Source organism: Notechis scutatus, chromosome 1 (genome assembly GCF_049901735.1).
Source record: "Notechis scutatus isolate UNSWTSFEM ecotype Mainland chromosome 1, rNotScu1.2, whole genome shotgun sequence".
NCBI classification, from domain to species: Eukaryota; Metazoa; Chordata; class Lepidosauria; order Squamata; family Elapidae; genus Notechis; species Notechis scutatus.
Window position 1 is genome coordinate 322,473,376 of NC_142009.1, and position 19,950 is coordinate 322,493,325.

At 40.6% G+C, this 19,950-nt stretch overlaps 1 protein-coding gene across 2 annotated transcripts; it reads left to right on the forward strand.

The window, feature by feature from the left end:
• The first annotated feature begins 237 nt into the window (after positions 1-237).
• LOC113414159 (cytochrome P450 2H1-like) lies at positions 238-18,644 on the forward strand. Of its 2 annotated transcripts, XM_087952490.1 has the most exons (10): positions 238-282; positions 1,711-1,930; positions 5,073-5,235; positions 11,423-11,569; positions 11,951-12,111; positions 12,357-12,533; positions 15,000-15,141; positions 16,289-16,476; positions 17,824-17,965; positions 18,243-18,644. In XM_087952490.1, exons 2-10 carry the CDS (start codon positions 1,739-1,741, stop codon positions 18,422-18,424), a joined length of 1,494 nt encoding a protein of 497 aa, XP_087808616.1. In that variant the 5' UTR covers positions 238-282; positions 1,711-1,738; the 3' UTR covers positions 18,425-18,644. The 2 variants fall into 2 exon arrangements, with proteins under 2 accessions (XP_087808616.1, XP_026526690.1); XM_026670905.2 differs by lacking the exon at positions 238-282 and having other exon boundaries at positions 497-1,930.
• Positions 18,645-19,950: the final 1,306 nt, after the last annotated feature.

Here is a 19,950-nt window from a genome sequence, read left to right on the forward strand (position 1 = left end):
ACACATGACTGCATTTTGGGCACTTGGCAACCTGTTCGTATTTACAATGGATTGCCAAGTGCCCTCTGAACATTTGCAAACTTCTCTGCCAGCTTCAGGAGAAGCTGGCAGGAAATGCTGCAAACCGAACAAAAATATTTGGGGTTTGTTTTCCCAACATGCCGAGAGATTTTCCCCTCTGCACCATGTAGGTAGGGGAAATCCTGTGCACTGGACAAACAGACCTCACATCTGGCAAGAATGTTAGCTAAGCCAAAGAGGAGAAGGACACTAGCAAAAGAGGTGGGTTCTAATGGGTCTAAGGCCTCGCATTCTGAAACATGGAAGTTCAGAGCCTTTCAGAATGCTGACTTTGCTAGCGTTTTTCTCTCCAGAGGAGAAAATGTTAGCAAGGACCATTGTTACCATGTAATTTGGAAAAAGAGGCTTCCAAACCATTACGAGAATGGAGCCAGTGTATAGGATGGAGCAAGATGATGCAAAGGTAAATGAACTTAGGCATGCTGGGGCAGGAAAAGATCAGTGGGCCTGGCCACCCACCGCCTCCCAATGGACAACAGGTTTTGGTATGCAAGTGGGCAACAGGCCTCTTACGGTCTCCCCCATTCCCCCGAGGCATCCCTGCACCGTTGCTTAACAACTGCAACAGAGCAAGCTCAGATTGTGATCGTTAAAGGAGGCTGTCACGTGGGAGTATCACTTAACCACAATGACAGCCAAAATTCCAAACTCAATCGTGGTCATACATCAAGGACTGCCTCTAGTCCTACGTTCACTGCTAGAGACCGCTTCAGTGAATAACTGAGTTGCCAGTCCCAGATGTGATCACTAAATGAGGATCGCGTGTATAATGATATACTAGATCCAAATAAACAGGAAAAATGTAATTCTTTGAAGAACCCTCCAAGCTGGTATTTCCATGCTCTCAATATATCCCTTTTACTTCATGTTGCAAATTGACTTGGCTTGTCCGTTGTTGTTTTTTTAATGACAGTCCTTGGAGGTTCTGCTCACACTTTTTAAAAAGGGTATTTCTCCAGTGCACCCCAATTCTCTTCACTTCTGTTTCTTGAAGAAGGTGTTGCTCATTTTGTAGCACTTGGACTCCAGACTATGAAATCACAATAACCATTAGATCATATATGATCCATTTAGAAGATAGTTCTCCCAACTTTCGAACAAGAAAAAAAAAGACCTCAAACCAAGTTCTTTGAATCTAGAGAAACACAATAGCTGCAGGAAATAACAGATCTTGGAAGTGTGTGAAAGCAAAATAAATGAGCAATGGGGTAGAACAGGGATGCATAAAGGCGAACCTATAAACCACTCATTTTAATGGAAGCAAGGTTTTGGGGGTTGTTATGCTTCCAGAAAGTCCAGTTGCCTTTTGGGGGGGAGAAATAGCACCTTTGGGACAACCATGACCTGGATGACTGAGAATCTCCATAGACATTTGTGCTTCCATATGTTCAGTGCCCTCATTTTTAAGAATACAGCAAATGTAACTTTTGTAGGAACTGCATGTATTTGCCTGAAGCTGTAGGATCAAACTGTACATAGTCAAAGCTTTCCTGACAAAAACAGGAAACTTCCAGATGACTCATGAGCTGGTAAAAGATTTAAGATGCATGTGCAACAGGATCTGTTTTACTTGAGTGTGTTTGGCTAACTTCATTCCGCTGGATTTCTACATCTTGGGTGATGAAGCAGATTTCAGTCAATTCTAAGACTTCAACTCATGCGTTGCGCGATGGAGCCTTTCGGACTTACAAGTATTCTCCTGCTCTTTGGGACCTGCCTTCTTTTCATGGCAATCCAGAGAAAGACTTCTGAAAGGAGGAGGAGGATGCCTCCTGGCCCTTTCCCTCTCCCGTTAATAGGAAACTTTCTGCAACTGGATACCAGGAATTTCCCCAGATCCATGGAGAAGGTAAACAAACACAATGGAAATCTGGCTGGCTGGCTGGCTGGCTGGCTGGCTTGCTGGCTTGCTTGCTTGCTTGCTTGCTTGCTTGCTTGCTTGTAAATCAAAATTTACAACCGCATACATTATGTTAATATTGGTTTTCTAATCTTACAATTGTGATATTGTATATATAATAAACCTATTCATTTCTCCTTCTTAACATATCTTCTAATAAGAATATAGTGATAGTATTAAGCCTATAATACTAGCCCTTCCAATTCAAGAAAGAATGCATTATAACTACAGCAAGGAACTAGAAGGTGTAAGGTTATCATGGCAGGTTCATAACCAATTCTGCCTCCTATTAAATGGAAGAAAATCCTGCTCAACTAAGATCAGGCAGCAATGCACCAAGAAGCTCAGACTGGGTATATTTTCTTTCCTGACTAATTTGGGAGTGTCATTTCAGAGAGAACCTGTGCTGTTGTTGTGGTCTCACGCAGTTGAGTGAAACCCAGAGAAGTAGGGCAAGGGGGGAGGGGGGAAATGAGAAGGAAGTCAATATAGAAGAAGGGGTGAGAGGAAAACGCCTCTGGAAGAAATTCCCAGGTATCGTTCTGACAGAGGCAATCTTCACTGTTCAGTCTCATGCGCACATAACAGTTGGAAAGGGGTGAGGCAAAGAACATTAGACGATAGTCTGACTTTGGAGCTTGCCTTTGGAAGCTGTCGGAGCTTCCTCGCAGGAGGCTTTCAAGAAGAGACTGGACTGCCGTTTGTCAGAAATGGTGTAGGGTCTCCTGCTTGGGCAGGGGGTTGGACTAGATGACCTACAAGGTCCCTTCCAACTCTTAATCTGGATGAAGCCCTGTCTGTTGCCTACATGTAGCACATAACAGACTGATCTCTAGCAATGTGGCTGGAGGAGAAAAGTTGCCCTTTTAGAAAGCTCCTGGAGTGACTTAAATGATTGCAGCAAATTAATAGTCCCTTCATACAATTTTGAAATCTAAAAAGACATGAGAAACAAGGAGAGAAACAAGTTGACTCGGGTACAGGTATAATTCTGCCTGTAACACAGGTGTGGAGAAAGTTTTTCAGTCAAGAGCTGCAAGACATAACATATTTGGGATCACTGGGTGGGTGATGGAAAAAAGCAGGGTTAGGAGACCAGAACCAAAACTACTGTATATAGGATTGTTCTGTTCCACCTGCATCCACAGATGAAACTTTGAGTAATATAGTTCAAATACTTTATGTAAACAAAACCGGAGTCAGAAGATTAATTGCTCTGTTAGCACAGTCCTTTGGCAATCCTCCTAGAATCTGTCCGGCAATTCTGTAAAGCTCACAACGCAGTAAATCAGACGCAAGTCTTTCCAAGGCAAGATTCACTTTGTTTTCCAGCAAATATTTCAAAGTCATGCGCTTCTTTATATCCTCTAAGAAAGGGCGTGTTAGTCTCATTAATTAATCCTTTGCTGGACGTCTCTTTTCTAATTGAGATTGACGTCTCAATCTTCTCCTAGTTCTGGCATCCAGCCAGCATCTGGCAGTTTCATCACAGCTGGAATCCTCTGATACACTTTCCTGATTAACAGTTAACACCTGAGGTGCAATCGGGGAGGGAGTTCCAGAAGAGGAGGACGCCTCTGAAACTTCTAATAAATCAGGTTCATCTCTCAGATTCAAGTCCTCCTCTTCCCCCAGACTCCTCTCAAGGTCGCTCAGCAATGCAGGCTCGAATCTCAATGCCAGATCTTCTTCCTCACTCGAGCCCACATCTGCTGACTGATCAGGTTCAAGTCTCGGAGTCACAACATAGGATACTATTTTATCTTTTGGATACAGTTATTTTCCTGATACCCTCTTCCTCTTGCTGATATCCTTCCTAAATTTCTGGGCTGATGGGAGTTTTTATCAGTCGGCCTAAATTAATCTCTTGTAGACCAAATTTGAAAGTTAGGACCAAAGGTTGGCCATCCTTGTTCTAATTGCCAGCTCTGACTATGTCAGGTTGAGGCCCGAATGAAATTACGACATATTCCCCAAGCAACAGTCCTGCTGTCTTTCCTCAGAGATAATGCTCGTGAAGGAGGAACATCTCCAGTTGAGTAGAAATTAGGGCAATGGCAGTTCAAAGTGCATCATAGTCCTACCAACTACTCCATAGGAGACAAATCATGGTAAGATTTATGATTCTGATCCTTTGGACCTCAAACACAGAGCATATCCTACCCCTATAAAGTAAAAAAAGTATTTTAAAAGATCAATAAATTCTTGTGACTGACCATAACTGTCAGTCACAAGTACTCCACTCCTCCAATCACTATAGAATTCCCTATGCTTCCAGGCTTGAAATTTTGAGCCTGGACAATCTGGAACTGCACCACCTGCGGTCCGATCTAAGCACAGTTCACAAAATTGTCTGCTATAACATCTTGCCTATCAACGTCTTCCTCAGCTTCAATCACAATAATACACGGGAAAACCTATACAAAGTCAAAGTAAACCGCTCCAAACTCAATTGCAGAACAACTTCAGCAACAGAGTGGTCAATGTCTGGAATGCCCTACCCAACTCCATTGTTACAGCCTCAAACACTCATAGCTTCAACCTCAAACTGACTACCATGGACTTCACCCCATTCTTAAGAAGTCCTTAAAGGGGGCATGCATAAGTGCACCAGTGTGCCTACCGTCCCTGTCCTACTGTCCCCATTTATCTGTATTTACTTCCTTTGTTCTTGTTTATGTTCATACCTGTACTTGTTACCTTGTACATGTTTGACAAACAAACAAATAATAATAAATAAATAAATAATAACTCTGATGGGAACTTGATCTTTTGAATCACACAGTACTTAGAACTTTAAAAATCCTACAAAATAAAGAGCAGGATGTGCTCTCTGTTGGTAGCCAAAAAAAGAGGTTGCCATATATCAGTCTACAGTCTACTAAAAATGATAAGTCTTGCTTGATCAATGTGACTGAAGAATTTATTAGCAGCCTTGTTTGAATAGCTCTCAAACAGGAGAAAGCTACTTGAGAAAATTCAAGAAAAGCTTTATGTGCATAATAGCCCCCAGTTCTTCAGAACACCCTTGGTCTTAACTATTGCTAAATGAAACTAAATCACAGCATAGCTTATGGTTTCTCCTCTACAGCTGAGTCAGAAATATGGACCGGTATTCACTATCTACTTGGGCTCTACACCAGCTGTGGTGCTTTATGGACATGACGTTGCGATGGAGGCCTTGGTTACACAAGGAGATGAGTTTACTGACAGAGGAGCATCTCCCATCCTTATGAAAACCACCAATGGAACAGGTTTGTTTGAAGGGGTTAATCGCAAAAGAGGCCAAGTCTACATAGGCATGACCAACTCTCCAGACAGAACAAAAGTAGATTTCGGAAAACAACTATTCTTGCCTCAGTGACTGATTTTTCAGCCACAACATTACACCCAACCTCAACAACGTGGGTAGGGAATCACTGTGCCCTCAGCTATTGTTGAACTTTGAATCCTAACTATTGGCTATGCTTTCTGGAATCACTAAGATTTATGATTTAGCAATTACCAAAATACTACGGGTCTCCCATCACTTAAAAAGAGATTGGACAAACATTTGTCTGAAATGGCATATAGGGATCCCTCAGTGGTGGAATTCATTTTTTTTTTACTACCGGTTCTGTGGGCGTGGCTTGCTGGGCATGGCAGGGGAAGGATACTGTAAAATCTCCAGTCAGAGGTGGTATTTGCCGGTTCTCTGAACTACTCAAAATTTCTACTACTGGTTCTCCAGAACTGGTCAGATCCTGCTGAATACCACCTCTGGGTTTCCTGCCTGAGCAGGGGGTTGGAGTAGAAGACCTCCAAGATCTGTTTTTCTGTTACTTCTTTAGAAATCACTCTCACTAGGAATCTCATAAACCCAGCTTTGTCCACTGGACTTCTCCAAGTCCTCCATGAATATAGACTAGACTAGACTAGACTAGACTAGACTAGACTAGACTAGAATAGAACAGAACAGAACAGAACAGAATAGAATAGAATAGAATAGAATAGAATAGAATAGAATAGAATAGAATAGAATAGAATAGAATAGAATAGAATTCTTTATTGGCCAAATATGATTGGACACACAAGGAATTTGTGGGGGAACTGATTGATCTTTAGAGTCATAGCATACTTCCTTTCTGAGATGGCTTAAATAGAAGTGTTCTAGATTTTTTTTCCACAACTCCTTGAAGCAGGTTGGGCTGAAAGAGAATGAAAGTGTCCACAGACACTTACTGAATTGGTCTAATAGGAACATGAACCTAAGTTTAATGTTTTAACATTACACTATTTATCTGTCCTAAAATGATAAGAGATGATAAGAGCCAAGGAAAACTAAATTTCAGGTGGAAGCACATATTCCATAAAAATGTGATCTCTTTTTATCAGTTAAAACCATTGTCTAATCCAGCAACTGGTTTGTAGAGAAGCAAATCAAACTTTCCAACCATTTGCCCATTCAAAACCTCCTTTATTGCTTGGTCTCCTGATTCTTTATCTACAAAGTTTATTAGGAGATTTAGGAGCAAAGAAAAGGAGAAAGATATACTAACCATACACATTACCTTAGTGAAAAGCAAGGAACAAAGACATATGGGCTGATCAGCTATTCCAGACTAAATGAGCATGTAAACATTAATTATGAGACAGGATATGGAGTTCAGGTCAAAGAATAGTAAGCCAAAGGGATAGTCATTTAATTTATTTTGTTGAGAGGATCAAACTTTTTTAGAGGGCAAAGGAGGTACTTCCTCTGGGTTCCTTGCATTGAGAAGTTCACTGAAGTCTAATTCTGTATTTGAAATGTTCAGATAGATGTTTTATTAAAAATAAAGGTAAAAAGGTTTCCACTGTCCAGTCATGTCTGACTTTAGGGGAGTGGTATCCACTCTGCTTCCTAGTCAAGGAAGGCAGTATTGTCCAAAGACACTTCGATGGTCATGTGACCGGCATAACTATATGCCAAGGTGCACAGAACATTGTTACCTTCCCACTGAAATGGTACCTATTTATCTATCATGATGGCCCAGTGGTTAGAATGCAGTACTGCAGGCTACTTCTGCTGACTGCCGGCTGCCAACAATTTGGCAGTTCAAATTTCACCAGCTGAAGTTTGACTCAACCTTTCATCCTTCTGAGGTCGGTAAAATGAGGACCCAGATTGTTGACGGTAATATGCTGACTCTGTAAACCACTTAGAATGGGCTGTAAAGCACTGTGAAGCAGTACATAAGTAAGTGCTATTGCTACTCGCATTTGTATGCTTTTGAACTGCTAAGTAGGCAGGAGTTGAGGCAAATAACAGGAGCTCAACCCTGTCGTGCGCCACTCAGGTTTTGAACTGCCTACCTTCAGGTCAACAAGCCCGTCATCTTAACCGCTAGGCCACCACGCCACCTTTATTCAAGACAGCAAAGCTATTCAGTTACAGCAGTGTTTTTCAATCCCAGAATTAAAGTTGCCAAATTGATAAAACCCTGACTTAAAATACCTCAGCAAACATCATTTCAAGTCTTCCACCTGCCCCCATCATTACTTGAATATTGATTTCAATACATAAAAAAGAAATGGAGAAAAGTTACATTAAATGGGACGTAATGAGAAAAATGTGTGGAGGGGGAAATCTTCCAAAGAACCTTCTCCCCCAGGTTTCTCAAGCCCTTAAAAAGACCCTGAAAGAAGTGGTAGGTGTAATTTAGCCTGTGTTGAAAACAGCTGAATGCTTGCTCTTCAATTGTACCTAGTTATTATCAACTACTTATCTGCACTGAATTCCTTTCTAAAGACTTTAAGAAATACACAATGACCTGGAAGGGATTTCAAAACAAAAGGGGATTAAAATATACATGAAAGAGCTGAAAACAAACAACCAGCAACCCTTCTCCAGTGAAAATGAGGCTAAGATGCAAAGAGGATTTTAACTCTGTTAAGCATTTAAACATTTAAACAGGACCTGAAGTTGGAATAGAAAAAATATTTTATGTCAGTTTTTTTAAAAAAATTAGTAAGTAGATGTACAACAGTTCATTTAGTGACTGTTCAAAGTCACAACGGCATTGGAAAAGAAGTGATTTATGACCATTTTTCACCCATCTGACTGTCGCAGTATCCCCATGGCCACACGAACAACATTCAGATGCCTAGCAACTGACTCATGGTTATGACAGTTGCACTGTACCAGGCAGTGGTGGGCTTCAAAAAAAATTACTACCGGTTCTGTGGGCATGGCTTGGTAGGCGTGGCTTGGTGGGCATGGCAGGGGAAGGACACTTCAAAATCTCCATTTCCACCCCACTCCAGGGGAAGGTTACTGCAAAACCCTCCCCACTCCACTAACCTGCTTTCCAGCTCTGTTCTCCTGTGCAGGGCAACAAAAGAAGACCCAGCCGATCAGCTGGGACTCGATGGGAGGCAGAGAATAGATGGGGGCAGGGCCAGTCAGAGGTGGTATTTGCTGGTTCTCTGAACTACTCAAAATTTCCACTACCAGTTCTCCAGGACTGGTCAGAACCTGCTGAATACCACCTCTGGTACCGCGGTTATGTGATCACCTTTTGTGAACTTCTCACAAGCCAAGACAATGGCGAAGCCAGATTCTCTTAACAACCGAATTACTAATTCAACAGCTGTGGCAAGAAAGGTCATAAAATGCAGCAAAACACACTTAATAACTGTCTCAGTTAAAAATGTTAGGCTCAACTGTGGTCATAAATCGAGAACTATCTCTACATCTGAAAGAATTCATCACTTATGCAAGACTTATCAAGGAAAATACTAGATGTTGCTCAGTTGGTCAAGTTTCTGATTAAAGAACTAAGTTAGTGCCTCTAGCATAAAAAAGATTGAAGAAGATAGTACGGATGTTAACATATTCCTGACTGATGTTGGAGATTGTAACAGGCAAAACAACCTCAATATTAGAGGCATGAGTGAAAAAGCTGAGATCACTAACATGATAAATCATGTAGTAACAAAACACAATGACCTCCTCCTCTTTATTTAAATAGGACATATAGTACTGTAGTACTTACACATAGCATTTCACATACTCTTACAGACACACTTTCAAAAGTAAAAATATCAAGACATTATAATTAAGTTTTCAAATGAATCTACCAGAGGCGATTTAAAAGGAAAATGTAAAAATGTACTTTGGTGGCATCAAGCCCCAATAGAAATCTCACATGTATCTTCTCAATATTCAGTGAGATGCTGGCAAGACTGTAAATCAAAGGGAACAGTCTTTCACTTTTACCTGGAATGTGATAAAGTATCAGACTTTCAGAGGAGTGTGTTTAAAGAAAGGTTACAAAAAAAAAAATCAATTCCGCCTGAAGCTAGATATGCTATATATATTTGATGGCCAGAATCAGAAACTGCAGAGTAAAAAAATATTATTATTATTATTATTATTATTATTATTATTATTATTATTATTATTATTATTATTATTATTATTATTATTATTATTATTATTATTTTAGCAACATATTAATCATTGCTGAACGATAGAAGCCAGTCTGGTGTAGTGATTAAGGCATCAGGGTACAAATTGGTAGACTATGAGGTCTAATCCTGCCATAGATCCAAAGATAGTTGGGGGACCTTGGGCCAGTCACACAACCTCAGCCATAGGAAGCAGGCAACGGCAAACCACTTCTGAAATCCTGTCAAGAAAACTACAGGGAATTATCCTGACAGTCACTGAGTCAAAGGTACCAACTCCCACCTCCACCAAATTAGAACTATGTGGATATTTCATTGGATGGATGACTTGAAAAGATATAATGATGAACCAATGGCATGCGTGCCAGAGGTGGCACGCAGAGCCCTCTCTGTGGGCATGTGAACCATCGCCCCAGCTCAGCTCCACCATGCATGCACACGTATGACTCCTGCTGACCAGCTGGTCTTTGGGTGTCTGCCACGCATGTGGGGGGGGCAGGGCACATGTGGGAGGTGCATGCGTGGGGGAACCCTTGCGCATGGATGGGGTGGGGCACAGTCTTGGGAGTGGGGCGCATGTGCAGGGATGCGCATGCATTGCGATGCATGTGGATGTGTGGGGCAGGATGCATGTGTGGGGCATATGCATGGGGGACGTGCACGCATTGCATTTTCGGGATGCGTACATGCATGTGTTGGGCACTCAGTGCCGAAAAGGTTAGCCATCACTGGTCTATAGTTTTACTTGAAAAAGTTCCTGGTAAAATATGGCAAACCACAGCATTGAATCATTGTTTTAGAACAAGGGTGTCCAACCCTGGCAACTTTAAGACTTGTAGATTCTACCAGTTCGCACCTATTCGCTAGAACCGGTTGTTAACATTCTAAGCAGTTTGGAGAACCGGTTGTTAGAAGAAATTACTGGCCTAATCCTGTAAGGAAGGCAGGAAGGAAACATTCTGGTGTTGCTTACAGAAACTGCCTCTCCGTTAACTCTTATTACATTCTTGGCAGGCCTAGACTTCCTGTCTCAGGAATGTCTCTAGAGTTTTTTTCCCCTCCTTTGCTGGTACTTTGCTTGTGTGGAGTGACCATTCAAAGTTACAGTGGCACTGAAAAAAGTGACTTATGACCATTTTTCACACTTACGATTGTTGCAGCATCTCCACAGTCATGAGAGGCCAGGCGAGGAGATGCATGCCTCGATGTGAGTGATATTGAGTTGGCCACACCCATCCAGTCACATGACCACCAAGCCATGCCCACTAAGCCACGCCCACAGAACCGGTTGTTAAAAATTTGAATCCCACCCCTGCAGTATTCCCCAGCCAGCATGGAAGAACTTCCGGGAGTGGCCTTCTGTGGCCTTCTGGGAATTCAAGTTCACCAGTCTTAAAATTGCCAAAGATGGACACACCTGTTTTAGAAGGTGGAATTTTATTCATTATGTATGTAAGAAAGAAGCCTCCTGGAAACATATTTTTATCAAATATTGTGGGGATGCTGAAATGTAATAGCAATGAAATGTAATATGTGAATTTTTGAAGTTCAAATAAACATCTAATTGGGGGGACAGATGAGGTGGTATATGTTTGATTTTTTGTTTGCTTATTTGTTTCTTTGAAAACCAAGCATAGTTCAGAAGAAAGAGCATTGGTTGGTAGTTACTGTATTTGCTAACCTGAAACAGCTTCCAGATTCAATATACAATTTGAAAAGGCTCAAATAGCAAAGGATAGGCAACACTGTCTGGTTGTTGGGTGATTAGAGAGAACACTGTTAGATCAGAGGGTCAGAAAGCTTAATTATTTCCATAGTATAACATTGTACATTGCATTGCCTCATATTTCTCCATCACAAACAATTGGATAAGCAGCACAATATTTTTTTCATTAGCATTATGAAAAATACACTTGTTGTGCAACGTATGTTAAGAAATCCAGAGACGGCCTTTTCACCGTTGTGAGCAATCTCTTCTTCCATTCATTTTCATTTCTTTGCTCTCTTCAGGAATTGGCTTCAGCAATGGAGAAACATGGAAACAAATCCGTCATTTTGCTGAGGCCACACTGGACATGTTGGGCATGGGCCAGAATATTGAGAAGAAAATCCAGAAAGAAGCTGGTTTCTTAGTGGAGAGACTGAAGAGCACAAACGGTGAGAATTCAATTCCTTGCTCAAACTGGTCTTCTCTAGCAAACCTGTTGAAGTAGACTTAAGAAGCAAAAGTTTAAAAAGTAAGGAAAAGGCTAGGAATACTTGGAAGCATTCCGAAAGGTATAATGGATGTATAAGAAAAAAGTACATCTACCCAGCAATGAAAAGTTAAGAGTTTGCTTTTTAGATTAGAGCAGAGATTTCCAACATTGGCAACTTTAAGACTTGTGGATTTCAGCTCCCAGAATTCTCCAGCCAGCCATGGGAATTGAAGTCACCAGGTCTTAAAAGTTGCCGAGGTTGGATATCCCTGGATTAGAGTGTAGTAGTCTAGGATGTTCATCCCTCCACCTTGGAAATATTATATTTGTCCATTGGCAGGAAGGACATTTGATCCCACCAGTTTCCTCAGCCAGACAACAACCAACATCTTATGCTCAATTTCCTTTGGAAAACGCTTTAATTATGAGGACAAAAATTTCCTGAGATTCCTTCACTTGTTGGATGAAAATGCCAGCCTTCAATCTAGCACAATGACAAAGGCAAGTATAGGAGGGGGGATCATGCAATGGAATTTCCATTCCAGATGTCAGGGGCATAACCCTGCAAATATTAGAAATGTGGAGAGAAAAAGAATTGGTATTTCTCCCCCCACTGTAAAAGAATTAATGCTGAAATGGCTGGCTGTGAACGTCTGGGAGTTGAACTCCACACTTTTTAAAGCTGCTGAGTGACAAACACCAGTCTAGCACATCATAATAACTCCCCCCCCCCCTTGTCTTCACAGCTGTACAATATTTTTCCAACAATCTTGGATTATCTGCCCGGATCTCATCAGAAGATATTTAAAAATACAGAGGAGTTAAAACAGTTTGTGTCAAGGCAGGTGGATGTGCACCAGAAGACCCTGCAGCCTGAGCATCCAAGAGATTTTATTGATGCCTTTCTTATCAAAATGGAGCAGGTAATGGGCATCAAAGGATCTCTGAGGCAAATCCTCAGGTCAAGCTTGTTTAATGGCTAAGGTAAACAGCCATGGTAGCAGGACGTCTGAAGGAGACAACACTCCATAAACACAGATCTTCATTCTCGATCTTATATTTTCCAGAGCATAGATGATGGAGGGAGAGCAGAGGTGTCTAACTAGTTTTGGTGTACTGGTATCGAAAATTTTGACTGGTGCGGAGAACCGGCAAATACTACCTCTGGCTGGCCCCACCCACCTGCTCCCACTCTTACCTCTCACCTCTCACCTCTCCTATTTTCTGTTTTTTATTAGCTCAGCTGATTCGCACAGCAGAGTGGATTGCTGCGCCTTAGCTGATCTAAAAAAACAGCACAGCTCACCATTGTTGATAAACAGGGCAGTTTCTAAGCCCTTTTTGTGCAAGCGAAATGCGTGTTTGGTGCGTGCGTGCATTAGGCATGCCTGCACAGCTCACCACGTTGATACAGAAGGCGGTTTTTGAGCCCTGCACATGCATGCGCGAAGCATGTATTTTAATGGATGATGGCAACAGATGACAGCATCTGATCTTTACTTTAAGATAAGTAGGATAAAGTAGGCTAAGTAGGAATGGACCTGAATAGAATTAGATGGGCACTAAGAAAGCTCAAAGCTGTTGATTAGACTAAGGAAAATTAAAAATCCCAGAAAAACCTAGTGACAAATACTGTAATATCTATATTGCAGAAGAGAATCATTCCCTTTGCATTATGTTGAGGCACAATGTAGAGGAGAGCAAAGAGTGGTAGGAAACCCCTTTCTTTTTCATCTTGTTCCTATCACTACTTCTGGATTGAAGAGGAGGAGGGAAGGGCAGTGTGTTTGGGCATGGTAGACAATACTAGTAGTCTTGGGTTGTAGGAATCTATTGGCTTTTTATAGTAAAAAAAGTGTGAGAAAGAAACCTAGAGTTTGGGAAGATAGCATCTCCATATGGGTCAGCTCTTCAGTGCTCAATTCCGGGCTGCACTTACAAACCCTTGCACCCTTTGTGTATCTTTTTATAATCACAAGAAAATCTCACTTACGTCTTTGCATAAATGCATAAATGGAAAAGTTATTGCATGTTATGTAAGGTTTTGAATATTGTTACAAGAAGGATTTGCAGTGGTTACACTGGCTCTATAGAACGGGCAGATTCTCGTTGGTGAGAACACTTGTCTCCTGGCCCTACAGCTCTCCCTCCTCCTTGGTGAAGCTCAGGTGTAAGGATACCTGGCCTTATGTCATCATGTTTGATTGACCCAGTGAAGACAGTAGTTTCAGGGAAGGACTCCACTAGGCTGGGATTTTGTAAACAGCACTTCATTTTAAAAAAAACTAAAGCCATAAACATACATTAAAGCCAATAGTTTGTTCAGTTTGCACTATTACATCATTATATAAATGACACAGCTTGTGTAATTCTTTATGTTTGTCACACCAATTGCACAACAATTAGATGTGGATGGTGTCACTTGCCCCTTTTGTTCCCCTCAACCCCCAACGCCCACAGGCTCAACTTCTGCCAAAGCTGTCCTCTTTCATCATTGCTCAGCTCTTTCCTAACCATTTTGGAGGAAAAGAGTAAAAAAGGAGAATTAAATACCCTTTCTGCATTTTTTTTTACGTGGGGAATAAGTGGAAGACAGGAAGCAATGGGTTAGGGTGGAATTTAATTGCCAGTGAAATAATAGCACTCAAGTGGAAAATGGGTTAAATATCACGTTCCCCACCACTTCTCTTTCCTGACCAATTGAGGAATGTTTGAGGCCAACACAAATGTTTAAAAGATTTGTTTTCAACTTTTTAAAAGTGTCAAGCAGGCCAGGGAAGGATGATGGTAATTTACCTTCAGTCTTCTTTCACCTCTATATCTAAAAGTTACAGGTATTATCTAACGAAAGTAGGTGGAGGAGAGTGTGTCCTTAGCCTCCAAAAGTGTCTCTAGAGATTACTAGACTGTTCTTGAATTACTAAGGATTGGTACTGCACAACTATTCTGCATGTGTTTCTTTAATCCTTTCCCTCATTTCCCGATTTCTTTGTTCTGAGTTTGTTATGTTTGGAACACCATATATCCAGCTGTTGATTAAAACATTCCAATCCTGTGAAGTACAACAACACCCTTGGATAAAGAGATGTAAGATGTGTACATAGGCACATAGAGATGGGACTCATATTGCATTAAGCCAATGTTTGCTTAAGCATAGTTTACTGAATAAATTACAATTCATACAACACATTGCCTTAAATTATGACTTACAAATCTCAATGGGTTCATACAACATTCTAAGCAAAAAAAAAAAAAAAGATATCATATATGTGGATGTGTGAATTCAGATTTTGTGTGATGGAAACCTATAAACTCATAAAGTAAGAGTTATTTTGTTTAAGAACAATACCGATCTAAATATTTGTCCTCTATCCCAACACTGTGTACAGGAGAGACAGAATAGCCATTCTGCCTTTGATCATCCCAGTTTGGTGAGAAGCACCTTAGACCTTTTCACTGGAGGAGCACAATCAACCAGCCTTGTCCTAAAGTATGGACTTCTGGTTCTCATGAAGTACCCCAAAGTACACGGTAAGATAATAATATTGGATTTGCCTATTTAAGCTTTATAGAGAAGTGTACCATCCATGGTGAAAACAAACGTAAACTCAAAAGGCCTACTTTTCTGTGTTTGCACTAAGGGATTTCTTTTGTTTTTGTTTTTTAAAATAAATATCATGTTGCCCTGAAAATACGACCTACCCGGAAAATAAGCCCCAGACTGTTTTATATGTATGCGCCTAATATAAGCTCCAAAATAAGCCCTAGTTAAGACCCCACCCACTCCATCCCACCGCCTGGTTGTATGAGGTGGCGCGAGATGCATGTGTAAAAATCAAACAAGGGCAGGGGTGGGGGGGTGGACCTGCCCCATGCACCCCGCACCCACATACCTTAGGACTGCCACAGCCAGGACTCCCGCACCCCGACACCTGTTGTGCTGCTGCCCGACTTCTTCTGTGGCCGCTCTGCATCCTGCTGTGAGTGGCAGCACCGGCATGATGAGCTACACAGCGTCTGGCCGCAAAAGTTGGGCAGCAGTGTGACAGGTGTTGGGGTATTGGAGGCCTGGCTGCGGTGGTCCTAACATAAGTGGGTAAGACATCCCCCCCAAAAAAAATAAGACCTGGTGCTTATTTTGGAGCCCAAAAGAAAATAAGACCGGGTCTTATTTTCAGGGAAATATGGTATACAAACATTGTATTAAAATGCCAAGTTAAAAAGAAACCAATGGCAAAAAGAAGTTGAAGAAAAACAGAGTAAAAATGTGAAGGTGTAAAACAGAACTATTGTTACTCATTCATTCACCATTCAATTTTGAATAGTTCTGCAGCAAATACAGGTAACATTTTGTCAGAATTTATTTAAACTTTGCAATCAATGATTAGTGATTGAAAACATTATACTTACATTTTATGTAATGGAGACACGGAGATCAAAATTCAGAAATAGCCTGATAAACAGGATTCCATACATACAGTATACTGATAAAAATTGTTTGAAAGCCAAGCAATACCATGGCATTTTATCTGTTAGATAAAGATTCCACTGTGAGATTCCAGTGTACCAGAATATTCTCAGGTGTTCTTAATATGGAGAACTATGCAGATGTCTTTGCTCAACTATGGAGCCAACTCTGCAGGGAAGTTTGTGTTACAATCCACATTTTTCTATCCAGAGAAAATTCTTCAAGAAATTGATTCCGTGATTGGCCCATCCCAAACACCCTGCATGGCAGATCTTGATAAGATGCCCTACACTGATGCTGTAATCCATGAAATTCATCGGTGCCTAGCTCTTGTGCCACTGAATGTGCCACGTGCTGTGATCAAGGATACTTTCTTCAGGCAGTATTTCATTCCCAAGGTGAGTCTAGCTGCTACATATAATCTGCAAGTAGAGATTTGGTACACATCTGCCATGTTCTCATTCTTTCTTAATTAGCAGGCACATTATACTTGTTAATTTGGCATAAAAGACTAAATGGATGAGAAATGCACCCATTTGATTTAAATTGCAGTATCAGTAAATTTAGCTTTTGGCTTGGTTTCACCTTTTTTTAAAAAATTACTTTGGGCATGTCATTTCAAAGCCAGACTCATCGCTCAAAACAAATTCACGAATGAAAGCGAATATGTGTCCCTGGATAATTGTTGCAGGATCCAATCTGGGTCAGTCACTGGGACTAGAGGTTTTATCTTCCAAGCTTTCAGACTAGTGCTGGAGCCCATCTTCAGGGAACTTCTCTCTAGCAGTCTAGCAGAACTGTGTGCTGTTCTGTATGTGGTATTTATAGTGCCTGTTGTATCTTTTTAAGATGTTGATTGGGATGTGCTGATGGCTGGCTTTTAAGTCACTAGCTGTCCTTTGCTCCTGCTGCCCAGTCAAGTACTTGATAGGCTGGTGGTAAATCAGCACTCCTGTTGACTGAAGTGGGGCCTGTTTCCCAGGCTTCAATCACAAATTGTGTCACTCTGCCATAGGGCATTATTTCACAGACTGGTAGATGCACTCCCAAAGGAATTCTGGGAGTTGCAGTCCCATATGTGTGATTTTAGATGAAGGAGGGCTGATTCTCAGTAAGAATTCCATGCGCTTGTAACAGAAATATTTAACACTATTGCTACATGAACTATTCACATCAGTGTAATACCTCACTATGGCTGCATCCAGTCCCAATGCATCACTAGGAATGGCTGGTGGGTTCCCTATGCTTATATCCACATAGTCCTTGCTACAGGATTCAAAATAAGCTTTTGAGGGCTGTAATTTCACAAAGGCTGGTAGTAACTACTTGGAAGAGAGCTGTTTCTATGGGATACCTAAAACACGAATCTCCAGCCTCTCATATTACATACCTGGAATTATCCTACTCATTCTTAGGCATCACAGCAATTCTACCCAGGACAATTTTATTTATCTCAGAATAATAACATTCCATCCTGGTATACACTATGCTGCTAGTTGAGCTGAAACTCCCACAATTCTTTCATGGGTCTGCTTATTAAGAATTCTGCTGGTTATAGTCAGGATTATTCTAGAATACATATCAAAGCATCAGTGATGTATATTATTTGTTTTAGAGGGGTATCAATCCCCAAATCAACTACTCCAGCACAAAGAGGGACGTATGTGCATTTCTGTCAGAATGTTTTTCTCTTTGTTTCTTGGAAAAGAATCTCTCCAACATTGAACTTGTCATTGTCTAACTAGGGAACTACTGTATTTCCGGCTCTGAAGTCCTCTTTGTATGACAGTAGAGAATTCCCTAACCCACAACAATTTGATGTTGGTCACTTCTTGGACAAAAAGGGAGCTCTGAGAAAGAGTGAATTCTTCATCCCTTTTTCGACAGGTATAGATATCCTAATTTTAGAGCTGAAATCAAGGTTAATGCTTATGGTTTTTCTAGATCAATTGTATATTTTATTCACATTTTTGAAAGCAGAAATAGAAAAATAGCTCCAAATGAATGTAGAAAGGATTATCTTAAATGTCAAAAATAGCTATTAAATGCCTGGGGCTTCCCCCTGTATTAAGTTTGTTATATCTGATATCCCCATTGTTGGACATTTTACTCTTTTAAGCAAGCTGCCACAAATCAATTACTCTCTCCTCATTTTTGCTTGCAGGCAAGCGGGGTTGTCTCGGTAAGAAATTAACAGACATCATGATATTTATCCTCCTGACAACTATTTTGCAGCATTTTACTCTGAAGCCATTGGGGGATCCTGGTGACCTTGATACATCACTAACAACTGGATTTCTGACAGTTGCTCCTAAATCCTACCAACTCAGTGTTGCCCCTCGTTAAACAAAATCACTCAACCAACCATATGGCTCCAAATACTGCAACTGTTTTCACGTCAGACCATGAAGTTCCTGATCCAGTATCTGACATAAAGTGCTTGACAGAAAAGCAATTTCTTTGAATGCTCCTGTATTTTTGTCATTTTTTTTAGTTGCCTCTTAAAGTGCACGGTATTCAAAAAAGTGAAGTACAAATGCCTAAATAAATTTTCTAAATATGAAAAGATTTGGAGCAAGTGATGGTTATAATAGATTTCTGAGTAAAGGACAAGACCAGAATTGGATCCAATTATTTAAGTTCTTATGTTCTTACAAAAAGAAGAGGCAGAAAAATCTTTTTCTTACTACATGTTCTTTCTTCTTTCTTTCTTTCTCTTTCCTTTCTTTCTTTCTTTCTTTTCCTTCCTTCCTTCCTTCCTCTATTTATTTCTCTATTTATTTGTTATTTGAATTTATATACCCACCCACTTGATATCTAAGAAAATAGTATAGGAACATAAGCAGGGTGCTTATATTATTTTTTGATACAAATTTTGCTTTGTTCCACAGATCAACATTTTAAATAAAATACTATTATAATCACACATATTCATAACAACGCACATACTCAGCTTTGCTTTTTTTTTTTTTTCCTCTCTTACAACAAATGTTGCAGCGCCTCATTGGTTTTATTTGATCTTGGGGTTGAACTAAGCAAGATTGACCCTAGTTAAGAGCTTAAAAGAGTGCTTATCAGAGAAACAATAATTCAAAAAATGGAAAAATAAAAAACCTAGAAGAAGCAAATGCCAAGTCATTTTATATGGTTGCCCAGAAAAAACATGGATGTGTCCGACTCAGTTCAAGGCAATCTTACTTTTTGGTAGAGAAAGCAACAGAACTTGCAAGGAAGATTCAGATGATTGAGGTAATGGTCAGATCTCAGATATGTCTAAGGCACAGATGACAGTAGGAGTGATGCCTACCCTCATATCAAATAAATCAATATGCCTTCAATTATTCCAAATTTGTTCAATAATTTTATTGCAACTAGTGAAATTGATATGATAATATGCTTCATACTTGTTTAACAGATTAACAGAGTTGGAAGGGTCCTTATAGGTCAATCTAGTCCAACCACCTGCCCAAGCAGGAGACCCTATACTATTTCTGACAGATGGCAGTCCAGTCTCTTCTTGAAAGCCTCCAGCGATGAAGTTCCAACTTCAGAGGGCAAGCTGTTCCACTGATTGATTGTTCTGTCAGAAAATTTCTCCTTATTTCTAGGTTGAATCTCTCCTTGATCAGTTTCCATCCATTATTCCTTCTCTGGCCTTCGGGTGCTTTAGAAAATAGGTTGACCGCTTCCTCTCTGTGATAGCCCCTCAAATATTGGAACACTGCTATCACGCCTCCCCTTGTCCTTGTCTTCACTAGACTAACCATGCCCAGTTCCTGCAACCGTTCCTCATATATTTTAGCCTCTAGCCCCTAATCATGTCTGCTGCCCTTCTCCGCACTATTTTTAGAATCTCAGCATCTTTTTTATAG